Source organism: Trachurus japonicus, chromosome 9 (assembly GCF_045865225.1).
Source record: "Trachurus japonicus isolate A0001 chromosome 9, Traja_1.0".
Taxonomy (NCBI): domain Eukaryota; kingdom Metazoa; phylum Chordata; class Actinopteri; order Carangiformes; family Carangidae; genus Trachurus; species Trachurus japonicus.
Genome location: NC_140915.1, coordinates 37,471,865 through 37,486,981, shown reverse-complemented (window position 1 = coordinate 37,486,981; position 15,117 = coordinate 37,471,865). Strand labels below are relative to the sequence as shown.

The 15,117-nt window shown below is 41.3% G+C and overlaps 2 protein-coding genes across 2 annotated transcripts; both read left to right on the top strand.

Moving 5' to 3' along the window:
• Positions 1–43: 43 nt before the first annotated feature.
• LOC146982156 (uncharacterized) lies at positions 44–2,110 on the top strand. Its single transcript, XM_085787735.1, has 5 exons — positions 44–200; positions 290–321; positions 1,375–1,505; positions 1,680–1,806; positions 1,901–2,110. The coding sequence occupies exons 1-5, from the start codon at positions 121–123 to the stop codon at positions 2,071–2,073; spliced, it is 543 nt and encodes a 180-aa protein (XP_085643861.1). The 5' UTR covers positions 44–120; the 3' UTR covers positions 2,074–2,110.
• A 737-nt stretch (positions 2,111–2,847) lies between these two features.
• Positions 2,848–13,459, top strand: rad9b (RAD9 checkpoint clamp component B). Its single transcript, XM_085787730.1, has 11 exons — positions 2,848–2,905; positions 4,483–4,553; positions 4,795–4,932; positions 5,153–5,267; positions 5,487–5,586; positions 8,071–8,177; positions 8,345–8,451; positions 9,324–9,388; positions 10,115–10,237; positions 12,241–12,481; positions 12,952–13,459. Exons 1-11 carry the CDS (start codon positions 2,872–2,874, stop codon positions 13,087–13,089), a joined length of 1,239 nt encoding a protein of 412 aa, XP_085643856.1. The 5' UTR covers positions 2,848–2,871; the 3' UTR covers positions 13,090–13,459.
• The last annotated feature ends 1,658 nt before the right edge of the window (positions 13,460–15,117 follow it).

Sequence of the window (15,117 nt, the reverse complement as noted above, 5' to 3'; positions counted from 1 at the left end):
ATTTCTGTGCTGGCTTCATTTCACACTAATAGGTCCTGCTGGCTGCAACACATGAGCTGCTGAAGACGCTTTGCAGCCTCTCTGACGTATCGACAGGAAATATTGTGATTTCACATAACAATGAGAAAGCGGGTTACATTTGTGGATCACCTGAAAAAAGAAAACTTGTTAAAAAATGGAAGTGGTCACGTCCTAATGAGGTAAGACGACAACATTAGAACTCATGGATGGATGCAAATTGATGGATTTAGTCATTCTTTTCTCAAGATGGTGGACTTGTGATTTTTAGGTCTGCAGATTCAAACAACAGATGCACGGATGGTGAGTGAAATGATCTTTTAAGAGACAACTACAAAAAAAATACTTGATTTCATTCATGAATTACAAAATATATGATGTGAATGGAACAGTAACTGCAGGTGTTATACTCCTTGTATGATTAAACCTATTGTTCTCAGTGTACTGGCCTAATCATGGCATCTGCAGCATTGAAATCTGCATCCAAATCCTTTAAAGATAGTAGTAATATCTCAGTTACAAACTAATGATACTTACATTTAAAAATGTTTAACTGGAGTTAAAACGACATAAGTATCAGAAGTAAAGGTACCTTTTGTTTAGACTTGTATACTTACAGATGCATTTACATCAACATATAAGCAGCAGTTTAATGTTGGTGATATTAAGAACTTTATACAGTATATAGCAGATGATAGCATTTGTTATGTAAAATGTTATACTGCAAAATGATTAGAAAGTACTTGTTTAGCTGTTATAAAAGTCATCAATAATGTTGCGTGGAATATTTGAAATTAATGCTCCAAGTAAAACTTGAGTACCAAAAAAACAGCTTGTGGTTGCGAGACATATATTACACGTACTGTATATATACATACATATATTGTATGTATTCTATGCAATGATGGTTCTATTGAATCAGAAGCCCATGTTCTTTTACACTGTGACATCTATGCTGACACTCGAGCTTAAATTTATTGTCCATTTTAATGATCTTGATGATACAAATAAATTGTGTGTAATGTTATCTGGTAATGTTAGTCTATCTCTATCTATCTATCTATCTATCTATCTATCTATCTATCTATCTATCTATCTATCTATCTATCTATCTATCTATCTATCTATCTATCTATCTATCTATCTATCTATCTATCTATCTATCTATCTATCTATCTATCTATCTATCTATCTATCTAATTTGATTTTCACCAGTATAGAGGGAAATCTAGCTGTGCTCTAGCAAATCAAGATATACATAACGTGTTATGCTTCAAATGAGCTGCTTAAATGACAATCCACATGATCTAAACGGTCAGAAATGGGGCACTGTGGTGTGACATGTTGTCTTGGCAGGTCTGGAGTGTTTGCCTGGTCAGCAGGTGAGGAGGATGTACAGAGGGACACATGTGAACATGTCTGCAGGCGGCCAGCACATGAAGACAATACACATCCCCAAGTCTATGATGTCTGCGCCCTTCCTTCAGGTATAACCAGTGTGAAGCTGGAACAGATGCTCAAGTGGGTTTTCATTATGTTATTCTTAAGGGTCTTCTAAGACAGTTGGAATGGGATCATTATGATAATCATATTTCTTCTATGTAACAAGGTTAATGTCATTCTTCCATGTGTAATCGTATCAGCACTTGTCTCTACCTCAGCACCCTGCTCTCACAGCTGGGCAGCGACGCTACCTCTGCAGTATAGCCAATGTCTACAGCACAGAGCACATGAGGCGACAGATGAAGCAGCACTATCTCAACGTGCTGCACACATGTGTTCACACAGGTGTGTAGGCTATTTAAAGTCTCAGACATGAACTTTGACGACTACCGTCTGTCTCATCCTGTGATGCACGTGCACGTGTGTGTTTATCTTCAAGGTCAGAGTCCCACCTGCAGGAGGAGGTGTGGTGATCATCAACGTAGAGAAAGCAGCACGTTCACAAAGGATGCTGGGAAGGATGCGGAGGCAAGGGCAAAGCCTCGGGGGCAGAGGAGAGGCAGCGGCACAGCTACCTCTGATGTCATCCTTCCAAAAATAGTCAACAGATGATGAAAGCAGCACAAGGGATTTATTATTTTGAAGGCTTTGATTATAATATAGCGAGTGATTGTGTTTATCTCATATCTTAATATTAACAGTTTTTGCAATATGACTTTACTAACTGGGAGCAGTGTGCAGTTTGATACAGACCTACCACTGGAGGCAGGAGCAGTAATGCTGCAAGTTGTTTGTTTATTGTCTATTGTAGTAGTTTTCATAGTGTAGGCATACTTGTATCTTTATGTTAGTATCCATAATACAATAATAAATATTTAATTGAAGGACTGAATATTCTGTTGTCACTGTGTCCTATCAGTCAGAATGTATTTATACAGCATCCAGGCTAATATAGCTACATGTTATTAATTAGACTTAAACTTTACTTCTTGTAAGAGAACTTGAGTGCATTTTTATTGGAAACAGCATTGGAATCAATATGTTTTTTGTTTTAATTTAGGCCTTCTGGCAGGTTCTGAATGGTAAGGCCTATATTACCGATATGAATGGTCATTAGGCCTACTTTTTTTTATTTTTTATTACTGCTCCAGTAACTTATTCACATGTATTAGTGTGTCTCTAACATGTTCATCATCATTCTGCCACATAAAACAGCCATATTCACGTTGCTTGACTTTGGCTGGAGAGACTGGGGCCCTGTTCGACCCCCTCCTTCAGCCACCACGCAGGGACACACGGTGCAGCCAGTGGTCGGCTGGTTGGAGCCTCATATCACTATCACTGTTATGTATGAAGCTAATTAATTAGCAAGTCAGAGAGTTAGCATCTGTTTACTTAGCGTCAACAAATATGAAGTGTGTCGTCGAAGGAAACGGTGTCAAAGGTAAAACCGAAGAAGACTGTCCATTTATTAACAAGTTATATTAGTTTAAAGGGGAAATGTAAAGTCAAAAATATTTTCAAAGTTAAAGCAGGTCACATTCATTTATTTAAAAACAGTTATTAATAATCAAATCAGGTGCTAGCTTGGCTAATGTAGCTTAATTTAGCTACTAGCAAGTTTTTCTGGCTCAATAGAAACAATTTAACACGAACTATGACTTCATTGACTTCATGACCAACACACCTTCTTATTCAATGGTCTTTATTTATTTATTTATTTATTTATTTATTCATTTATTTATTTATTTTTTATCATTATGGATTCATACTGGAGACATAAAGGAACACGTAGTGAACAAAAAAGTGTTAATTAAAACAAAAGTCACCTGACCTGAACCCAGCTGAGATGGTTTGGGATGAGTTGGACCACAGAGAGAAGGTAAAACAGAGCTCAGCTCCTCTGAACTCCTTCAAGACTGTTGGAAAACCAGTCCAGGTGACTGAATAACAATTGTCCAAAAACCTGCCATCAAAGCAAAGGGTGGCTACTTTATAAAACTACTATATAAAAGATATTCTGCTTTGTTTAACACTTTTGATTACTACATAACTCTGTGTGTGTCCCTTCATAGTTTTGATGTCTTCAGTTTAAATAGAATGTCATAAAATTAAAACCATTGAATGACCAAGTAGGGGAGACCGGGGTTGGTTGGCACACTTTTCACTCTTTGCCATAGCACTCTGGCATCAAACCAGCATTAAATGAAAGGTTAAGGTGTCAGCTTTAACTAAACACATTTCAATGTCCACAGTTATATTCTAAAATCAATTTATTTATGAATAACTTATGAAGAACTTGTGCCAACCAGCCCCGACACGGGGTTGGTTGGTACACTTCGTGGGGTTGGTTGGCACAATGTAAAAATGAATGGATGAAGCAACCAATATAATAATAAATTGGAAATGTAATTCTAATATATTCAAATTTAAGAAGATAGCATGTATATGCATGCATATATTTGCATGTATAACACTAAAACAGGGCATTTAAGGCCACGAACAAAATAACACGTACACAGAACATCAAACAGTAAATGATTTGAGCTTTTTTTTTTTTTAAAGAGAAAATATTCAATGAACATATAATGTATTCTTAAATATAGCATATCACCTCTTTGTATTTTTATTTCTTTCCATCTCACTGTGTTTTAGATTTGCTGTGTAGGGTGGATGCTGATTATTTACATTAAGGCCTATATAGAATCACTGGAATTACAGTATTGGTATATGTGGGCTTTGTGGTCCATTTCACTGCATAAAAAAGTGAGTCATTTTTAGATGTTTTAACATATTAGATAAGTGCAGCTCAATAAGATGATCATTTTGATGTCACATTTGTGAGTCTGTGACCAACAGGAGGCCAGAAAACAGGGGTGTGCCAACCAACCCCTGTAGCCAACCAACCCCGGTCTCCCCTACAAAGTATGTCCAAACTTTTGACTGGGGGTGTACATTAACACATGTGGACAGTAGCATGTCACTGGCCTGAAATTCTGGTGACACCTTGTTGTGTTGCAGTTTTTGGAAAAGCTGTCCAGGCGCTGTCACGGGTGGGAGAGGAGCTGTGGTTGGACCCCATGAGTAAAGGGGTGAGCACTGAGCAGCAGCAGCTCCTACTGGGAATAAAAGCCTGTGGGGATGATTATACCAACACATGTTCTTCACTTTAACCATGGAAGTAGCAACACACGTGGTCCTGTTTGGAGCAACAACACTGATACATGGTCCATCCTCTGTGATTGTTCAGAAGGGTTTTGTAGTGTCCCTGTCAGCAGCGGTCTCTCTCTCTGTCATGTAACAGCATCTAAACCGAGTCTGTGTGTCTTACAGCTGGCTTTGAGATCTGTGAACTCTGCTCACTCTGCGTACGCCTGCTTCCTCTTCCCACCGCTGTTCTTCCAGCACTACAGCCTGGGATCAGGATCAGAGCAGGACAGTGAAAGCGTCAAATGCAAACTGATCATGAAGGTATCTGTTTCATATTAGTTATTCATTTGGTTCAGAGCTTAAGGTGACATCTCAGCTCACTCTACAGGGCAAATAGTCGTTTTTGAGGATGAGTTGAGTGTGAGTTGAGATGGTAGTGCACGAAAACTGAGAGAATTTACTATGGTATTTACTTAACTGCTAAACCAGTGTAAATACAATTGTGACAATCCTGTTGAAAATATCACTGTTTTTCTTAAAGTCTGTGCTGCCACTTTTCCGATGCATGACGTCCATTGAGCGTAACGTGGAACGATGTCATATTTCAATCAGCACTCCTAGTGACCGAGTGGTAGTCCAGTTTTTCTGCAGACATGGTAGGTGACATTACATTGTGTAAAGAAAACAATCAGGATATCCAGAAACCTGATGTTTTTTCTTTCCTTTTTATAAAAGCCTGTGTAGAATCTCTATAAGTGTTGGGTTTTCTCTTATCAGAATGACCTCTGCTCTGTGAACGCTCTGCTGCAGCTGCTGTACTTCATACTGTCAACACTTGGTGGCGGTGTGCCGTAAATATCCTCTCTGTGTCACAGGCATCACCAAAACCCACAACCTCCACTTCCATGAGAGTGAGCCTCTCCAGGCAGTGTTTGCCTCACACCTTTGTCCCAACGTGCTGAAGGCACAGGCCAGGTTAGTGCTGCCATAACACCGCCTGTTATCAAGTTAGAGCCTGTACGTCCTTTACAAATTGGAAGGCACATCCCTGTGAATAAACAGCATCCTTTTGATTTAAAAAAAACCAAAAAAAACATAAAACAACACGTATTCAACATAAAATCACAACAGAACATAACATATTGAACAACATACATCTACAACAAAACATACATCTAACGACATAGATTAAAACATATAATCAGTATGTGCATAGTACATATTGAACAACTTTTCATACATGCACCATTAATTCATATCATAACTCAGATAAATAAATTATTAAGTAATTCACTCTTCATCCCAAGTTTTTGTTATTGCCAAAACTTCCCATCTTTTTATCTCTGCACTATTTTTCTTGTTTTTTGGCAGTATCATTGTTAGCAAATAATGGTGTTTGATGAACAGTATAAAATATCTCAACTTAAGCTTCCCAAGCAGGACAATAGTATATATATAGTATATATAACAGCATATTTTGTCCTTCATGAAAACCCCAAATAATATTACAGTTTTTCTCAGTCGCTTTGGTGCTATTCTCAGATCAGAATGAAAGTTCTCATAACTATTAGTTCAACCTCCACAACATGTAGTCATTTGTCCACATCATAGTAGCAGTTTCTCCTTCCTCTGAACAAATTGCAAATGCTTTTGGACATGTATCAGTTGCTCTCATACAATTCTCTGCTGTTTTACAACATTATTGTTTGTTTATGTCATGTCAGTCAAAATGAACTATACTTTTGAACGCTGAATGGTCTTTCCCTATAAAACTAATAGTCCTCATTTCATTGCTTGAGTCATTACATACAAAATTCTTGAACTAGTTTTCAAAATCTGTCAAACTAGTTTTAAATTTTGGGAGAAGCACTGTGAATTCAATTATTCAAACATTTACAGTAAGGAACAATAGGTATGTATGGTATTGGACAGTAATTCAGCACTAAACAATCTGCACTGCTGTCATTGTGTCAGGCATTACTGTAAGATACAGTGGGACAAGAACTTTTTTACATTTACATTTAGACTTACAGCTTCACTAGAGAACAGATTTACTGTGTTGTAATGTATTACAGCAACCACAGTAAAGATTTCCCATCTTTACAGTACGGTACTGTACTACAGCATTTTACAAGTAGGAAGCACTTTGACAGTATTATACACTACAGTAATAATGGTTGATGCAGTACATGTACTGTACATTACTGTAATTTTACTCTGCATCACATAGGATTACAAGACAACCTCACAGAGGTGGAAGAGACTGAGCCCATTACAAACAATGGCATAAGGTTGAAAGAGATACAATGTAAGGATGACATTACTGTATCTTTGGGAATATTGAATCTGTTTCAATCGCTACAATTGACAGAGTGATGTAGATGAAAATGTGACTGGAACGTCTGGATGTGCAGGAATGATTTACAGTACTCTATAGGTTCAGTTACTATATGTTTGTTGTAGATGACTGTAGTGTATTTTTCCTTTGAACAATGCTGTGAACAAATCAGAATTGCAAAGAGCATATGCAGTAGAAATGTGAAACATACATATTCAGTATCTCCACTAAATACAGTAATGTGTAACTTTACTGTAGTTTTCACATGGCTACAAGTAGTGTATAGTGCTGTCTTGAGCATTTTCAGGTAGTATCATCACTTTTTGCATTGGAAAACACTTAGAGAATAAAGTGTCCTAATGAAAACATGACAAAGCCATTTGACTATCTTGTTCATAAACGATGGTGTCAGGACTTCTCATTTTGACGACACTGACAGTTTCATTGACATGAGTACTTGCTTTTGAGGGATGGACAATCCATTTTGAGCAAGTGACGCGCTTTTGCAGGTCATCCACTAGGTTTTGCAGTTTGTGATAATTGTTCTGAGAAATGCACTAACTGTTGTGCAAATGTTAAGAGTGATGTGAGAAAAGCACCAAAGCGACTGAGAAAAACTGTAATGGGGGATAATGACAAAACAAGACCTTGGTCAAATAACCAGTGCCACCTGGTGCCAAAAAGAACAACATCTGGACAATACCAACACAAATGCATAAGGGCCTTTTGATTTATTAACATCCTTCCTCTTTACCTCAACAAAATCTTATCTCTCTGAAGACTTGAGTGAATCTTCTTCTAACCTCTTCTTTTCACGACTGGTGAATGTACTGTAAAATTAATGAGGCGCATGGTAGCTGCCAGCTGCATTCAGTGTAGTGTAGTGTTCACAGGGTTTCAGTACTCTAAGCTGACTCTGTCCAGTCCACTGAATATACACCAACATACACCCTTGGTTCAGTGCAGTTCAGGTTAATGAACCAGGCTGACAAGGACATAAACAATAATGCCTCAAGTGTATAATATTTGGAAAACCATCATCCATCATTAACACAGCATTAAAGCCAGGATGCTTGGATTCTGCCAGGGTTTGCATTTTGTTTTGTTCTGTCTCTCTGCAGGCTGCTGGGTGATATGGTGATGCATTTCCCAGTGTCGCAGGAGGAAGTCACTCTGTCTGTGACTCCTCTGGGAGTCGGTCTGAGAAATTACTATGAGGACGGACACGGTGAGATAACACACGGGCTGTAATTAGGTCCAGACCCAGGACAACACCGCGGTGCTCAGAGAGCTGACGGTTCACAACCTCGAATTCAAACACTGCATATTAAACTCTTCAATCCCGTTGGAACAAACACTAAAAATACTATTTGACCGGATTTACTTCTGCCACAGATCACATGAAGATGATGTACACCGAGATGTCCTTACACCCGGACGAGTTTGACCACTTTCAGGTCGGAGTGAACTCGGACATAACCTTCTGTCTGAAGGAGCTGAGGGTAATGAGGGTATTTTTGGACACCCCTTCATCTTGTCTCCAGAGAATATTATGTGTGTGTGTGCAGAGTGTATGCCTTTCACCTCGACAGGTCATATTTCTGGTCCTGTAGTCTGGATACTCGAGCGTCCTGAGGCCTCTGCACACTGCTCTCTGTGTCGTTTCCATGTGAACTTTCCCCTCGGTTCTGTGACTCATCTTACTAGCAAAGATACTGTGACCGAAGTGACGCATGTGAAACTACTACATAGGAGAAGTAATTGAGGTTATGAGTTCCAGGAATTATGGGTGTGCAGCTTTCACTTCCAAGCAGAAATGTGTTTGCATTTAAGGGCTGGAGTCAAACTCTTAGACAGTTTATATTCAGAGTAACGGCGAAAACAGAAGAGAAGTGAAGAATAATGTAATTTCCAGAGTGGCGTGCTCATTAATCCAGAGGGGTTTGTTTTTTGGTGTCTGCCGTCTGAGCTCAGAAAAGAAAGCAAAAAGAACTTGGTTGACCATTTGGAAATTTGGATAAACAGTCTTTGTGTTAGTCCAGTTAATGAGACTTGACCTGTATTAACACTTGCAGGTCTTGTCCCTAATATCCTGGAATGTTTCTTGGGCACCCTGCTGCGAGGCTCCTCATTAACCAGCCTAGGAGTCTTATTCGTGTCGGTTTTGGAAAATCGGGTTTGGGTGGATTAGAAACCTGGCTTTAAGTTTAAGATGGCCTTGATTTACTCGAGCATTGATGTTTTGTTTTTCTTCTTTTTCGCCTGACCATTGTGCACATGTCACAACACTTTGCTCTCAAAGTTACCAGCTATAGATGCTACAGTTGTGTAATGAATGTCCCCTCACTGACTCTCTGCTGCTCTGTTTTCTCAGGGTTTTCTGTCCTTTGCAGAGTCACACTGTCTCCCAGTGATGCTCCACTTTGGTGCTGCAGGAAAGTAGGTGTCTAAACTCAAGTGTCTAAAGCAGTGTTTTCCAACCTTGGGGTTGGGACCCCATGTGGGGTCGCCTGGAATTCAAATGGGGTCGCCTGAAATGCCTAGTAGGCCTGATTGATTGAATTAAATGCCTGATGAATGAATTCTGATGAAAATATATTTTTTAACTGATCATTATTCTTTTAAAAATTATGATAAAAACACCACACAATCTTAAACAACTCTATTCGATACTTCCACTTTCTCGAATATAAATCAAGTTCAAATAAAATGCAGCATATAAAAATACCTGAGTGACGGCCGTGATCATGTGCAGTCACGTGATTGCGGGGTCGCCAGAAATTTGTGATGTCAAAATGGGGTCATGAGCCAAAAAATGTTGGGAACCACTGGTCTAAAGCCAAGAGACCAATGTGACTGTTGTAGTATCTGCTTTTTGTCTCATATTGCTTCATCTCTACATCTTGTATATGTATTTATGTAGTTCTTGAATGTTTTTTTTGACCGTTTCTGTTTGTGTTGACTGTCTGATTTGTGAACAAATGTGCACTGGGAAAGCTACACATGAATTGCCGGATAAATACAATTGTCTGAACTGAACTGAACAAGTGGCTCTCCAACATTTACCTTGAAATTCAGTCCACCGTTTTTGTCTAATCAGTCAGTTTTTAGGTTTCCGTCTCTGTCAGACATGTGTGTCAGTGTGTTTTCGATGCCCCTCTGCAGGCCGGTGTGTTTCTCCGTGGAGGACATGGTGGTGGAGGCCACCGTGGTGCTGGCTACTCTGACTGACTATGAAAAGAGGGACTCCTCTCAGCCCGTAGGGACCCCGGCCCCCCGTGCAGCCAGGTAACACAAAGCACCACAACATGCTGTCTGGTCACACTGTTTTTTAATCCTGTCTGCAGAGAGGCTGAGATTTATTTTCCTGTTATTGTCTTTGAGCAGGCAGTGTCCCTGTCACGTCTCAAGTCTTTGTAGGCCCAGTTTCTCTTTAGAGGGAGCATAATTGAATCTTCCCACGGGGGCTCTACCTGAGCTTCTCTCCTGGCTGCAGTCGCGGCGGTTTTCGCCCTGGATGGCTGTTTTTAGCCGGCTAAGAGCACGTAGTGTTACGGCAGCCAGCCTTGTGTCTGTAACAGAGATAAATAGGCCAGGCTCAGGGCACGCGGGGTTGGGGTTAGAAGCCTGTCGCCGTGACGTGCTGTAATCCCCTCATCTCCGCTACGCCGGCCAGTTAGTCTGCTCTGTCCTGCTCTGCTGACTGTAACTCACACTGTTGTAATGGCGCGTCTTTGTCACCTCAGTCCTAGTTGTCCTGTTGAACATCTGGGTCTCTTGTGCTTCAGTTTGCTTGTGTGCACTGTTGGGAGTCTGCAGAGGCGTCGCTGACCTGATGAGCAGACACTCTGTCAGCGCTCCTGTCCCCACTGCTCTGGAATCCAGAGACCCTCACCCTTTGACTTTCAGTTTCAGCTTTGCCATCAATCACTCAGGATGTTTCTGAATGTATACTATACAGTGTGTTTCTGTCTCACGGCCTTGTGAACCACAGCTATGAAACCTGAGAGACTTAGAAACCAAATAGCTCTTTGTTCTCCTTCCTGCCTTGTTCCTCTTCAGACCTCTGGTCTGTCGGCTCCTCTCAGAGCGAGGACGTGACGTGTGGTTATTTTGTTTGCTCATACTGGCGTGCTGAAGAGTACTTTCACTATCAGTTCAAGTGCTACACATTGTGTTCAACAATGTCTTTATGAGGGTGAATATTCATTATGGTCTTGATATCAAATAAAATCTGAAAATAGACTTAAAAAGCAATTATACTAACTACATGGGGTAACACTTTATTTTAAGGGGTCCTTGTTCCTGTGTATCTACCTAATTAATTACAGTGTAATTACCTATGTAACCGTATGTAATAACATGTACTTACATTGTAAATACATAGTGTATTTTGGTGTACTTACAGGTCCTTGTTACACTTGTAATAAGAAATGCCAAAGTGGCCTCTCTCTTTGCACAAGCATTCTATTACAAGTGTAACAAGGACCTGTAAGTACACCAAAATACACTATGTATTTACAATGTAAGTACATGTTATTACATACGGTTACATAGGTAATTACTCTGTAATTAATTAGGTAGATACACAGGAACAAGGACCCCTTAAAATAAAGTGTTACCCTACATGGAGAACTATTTCATATATATACATTTAATTGTACAGTGCCCTGCAAAAGTATTCATACAGTTACGAGACAGAGTTGTTTTCGAGGGAAATTCATGCAAAACTACTGATGCGTGTTCCCGTCGGGGGCAGTTTTTCGGCAAACAGTCTCTGTATTTCCCTCTACAACAACTCTGTCTGGTAACGTTGTGTTATTATCTCATAGCGTGGTGAATGTGCAGGTCACAACTTGTCCACCAGAGCGTTTTGGAGTTGTTGGATTGTGTATTTGATGAGTTTGATGAGTGAAACCAAGAAATCCCATTAGCCTCCGTAGCGTAGCTCTGAGCAGCTCACAGCTCTGCTCCGCCGTTCTAAAAATAGCTTGCACCGACAAATAAAGGTAACAAACCTACTGCTATGACTATAGGGATTATGGCAATGGGCCAATTTGCCAAAATGTTGAACTATCCCTTTAAGTTTGTGGCTGTAACGTGACAAAATGTGGAAAAGTTCAAGGGGTATGAATACTTCTGCAAGGCACTGTCCATTCATATTTACCACCATCAGACATGAAAGTCTAAGCAACACCTCACATGTCGTGTTATGTTTAACTTCCTGCTGTGGTTGGTGGAATCATGGACAGTTTTCCACAGAGATGTGTGTGTGTCGCTTGTGCTTCCAGCTGTGCAGACGCTGCTGCTCTGCCCATGGATGTGTGTGAAGAAGAAGAAGAAGAAGAAGGTTGTGGAGATGCAGAGCCACAGGATCAGGATGCTCCCGATGCGATGGAGCTCATCCCGTCCAGCCTGGGCAGCCCCGTCGTCCCCCCTCCCGCTCTGCTGCTCTCACCTCACATTTACGACGAACTCTGTGTACCTGAACAACTGTGCGCCAGCGTCGCCTCCACTCCTGCCTCCTCCACGGTAACCAGAGCTTCCTGTCAGTTTTATGCATTTTCACCAGGAACTCCATGTGACCTTTATTCGTTCCCTGGGGTTTTTGACGGGTTTCTTGGCTTCGTGAAGTGCCAAAGTGCTCGAAGGGTTGTTCTTGAACTTACTGGGAAGTCTGCCCACGCCGCCATAACACCTCGCAGTAAGAGGTGTGACTGAAGAAGACGAGGAAGGTGACACCAGATGTGAGAGATGGGATGTAATGAATTATTTTGTTGTTGAGTCACAGCAGAGCCCCGAGCTATTTTTCTTGATCAAACTGGTTTAATTTCACACCATCATCGAATGGAGATGAATACCATCTGGTCAACCTTGTTTCCCTTCAGACGTCGTTTCCTTTATAGCAGTAAAATCTAGTAACAACAAAAAATAAAAATGGCAACTCAGTGGTGAGGTGTTTCTTTAAGCGTAGACTGACGTGTGGTCTGTTCCTCCTGTAGCTCTGCTCCCTCCTGTTCAGGGCCCTGTCCTCGGAGCAGGACGGGGACGCTGGTGCTGCCATGTTGCCTGTTCTGGCACGTTACAGTGACACGGAGGAGGATGTGGAAGACGACTTCACAAGAAGCCCCACGCTCTGAGAGGAGAGCTGCCGCCGCTCGCTTCTCGTCTTCACTTGTTGTGCTGCTGCCAAAAGTAGGCCACAGCAGTCACAGTGATTTATGATTATGGTTCAGTTCATAAATTAATATATATTTAATGTTTGCATTTTTAGTTTTTGTTCAGTTTGAAGATTTTTACAGCTAAAATCTTGCTTTACCTGTTTGGACTGTTTTCACTGTGTTAAGTTTCCTCACAGTGTTCAGATGAAATTCAAGGGAATGTATTTATAAAGAGACTTTATTAAAAAAAAAAAAAAACCATCAACTAACATGTTCCGGCAATTTTTGTGGGAAATACTTTGGTTTGGTCTTGTCTGTGAAAACATGACCTCAGCTTGAAGATGCCACACCTGTCTGTTGTGTTCTGTTGTGTTCACATTGTGCCAGATCATAACATGCATGATTCACCCAGGGAATGTTGTTGTGTAATAACATCACATAATACTGTGTTAGTATTATAGAGAGAAAACCAGATCCCTCCATGAACAAGCACTTGGCTACAGTGGAGAAGAAAAACTCCCTTTTAACAGGAAGAAACCTTCAAGAGCAGCAGACTCGGTGTGGGCGGCCTCGACCAGCTGGGGGTAGGGAGAAGCAACAGCAGTGTATGCTGTTGTGTCTGAGCACTGTCAGACTGGTTTTATAAGGATAATAACAGTGATGTATAGCTGTAATGATGCCATTGACAAAAACAACAGCAATAATAACACAGAGTGTTGAGTAACAGCAGCGGATCCGTCAGATTCCAGCTGTTGACGAGCGTCAGTCAGGAGGAATGTGGGAGTTCACACACAAATCGTACACAGCGTTCTGAAGTATTATCTCTGGGCCTGAATGCAGATTAGGTCTGATAGTCATGATGGGAAACAGCAGCCTGCACCTGTGGAGAAAACAAAACATCCAACACAGCAGGATAATAAATACTATACCCTTTATTTATATATTGTACAGATTTTAAAACGTGTCTTCACAGAGCTTAGATCTGATACATGTGTGTATGTATGAACACACACACACACACTGATGTGGTTGTAACAAAGTCGGAGGGTGAAGTTGATGGGAGACGACAGGGGGAGAGTGTCAGGGAGCGCGGAGCCGACTGGTTGTGACCATGTGACTGGGAGAATTGCTTTGTAACATAGTTAAGGCTGTTTAGATTGTCCTCAGTGCTGGAATACCTCTAAACTCACATTTTGACCAATCCAGCTCCTCTGTGACACCCGACACCGCAGCCTCCAGCGTGAAGCAGGGAGACGGTCTGTCGGACAGTGCAGATTGTAAACAGTGATGTGAGGAACTCGGAGCATGGGATGGCTTTGTCGCTATTCCTACGGCTCCTGGCTGACAGCAGAGAAGCACAGAAAAGGGTGGAACATGCCTCAGATGAAAAGACCTGGTGTTGAGACAGCAAGGCATGATGGGAAAGCTGTTCTGTCTGTGTATGGCTGCTAAACGGCTTCAGGCTGTACAGCTCCGTGCCTGACGCACACGTGACGTCGGGCGTTTGGGCGAATGAATGATGGACGTTTCTGTCGCTACCGACGACACCCGATACAAGGCACATCATCAGAACATCAGGCCACATCTGCATCTCGGGGAAGAAGAGAACGTGAGCTGTGAGGGGGTGGGGGGGGGGGGGGGGCAGCTACTGCAGAGTGCAAATGTGTGGTGATGTAATGGAAACACAGAGAGCGTTTTTCACTAGAGAGCTGCAGCGACCTGACTGATGGATGTGACGGCAGGAGGGGAGCGAGAGGAGAGAAGGAAACTCTCGATTGTGAACAACGGTTTCTAAAGCTGTGGCGATTAATCCAAAGAATTCAACAATCCCACCGAACAAAGAAGTTACAAAAATACATTTGGTCATCTGACCAGCATCCACTGTGTTGAGCTTTTTTTTTTCCTTTCAGATATGCTTGTTAAGCTTGTGCGTTTAAGGCTGCAGAGACCAATTCAGCCGGCCAAATTCAGCAGTGGATATAAAGAAGTAGCCTTCACATCCATCAC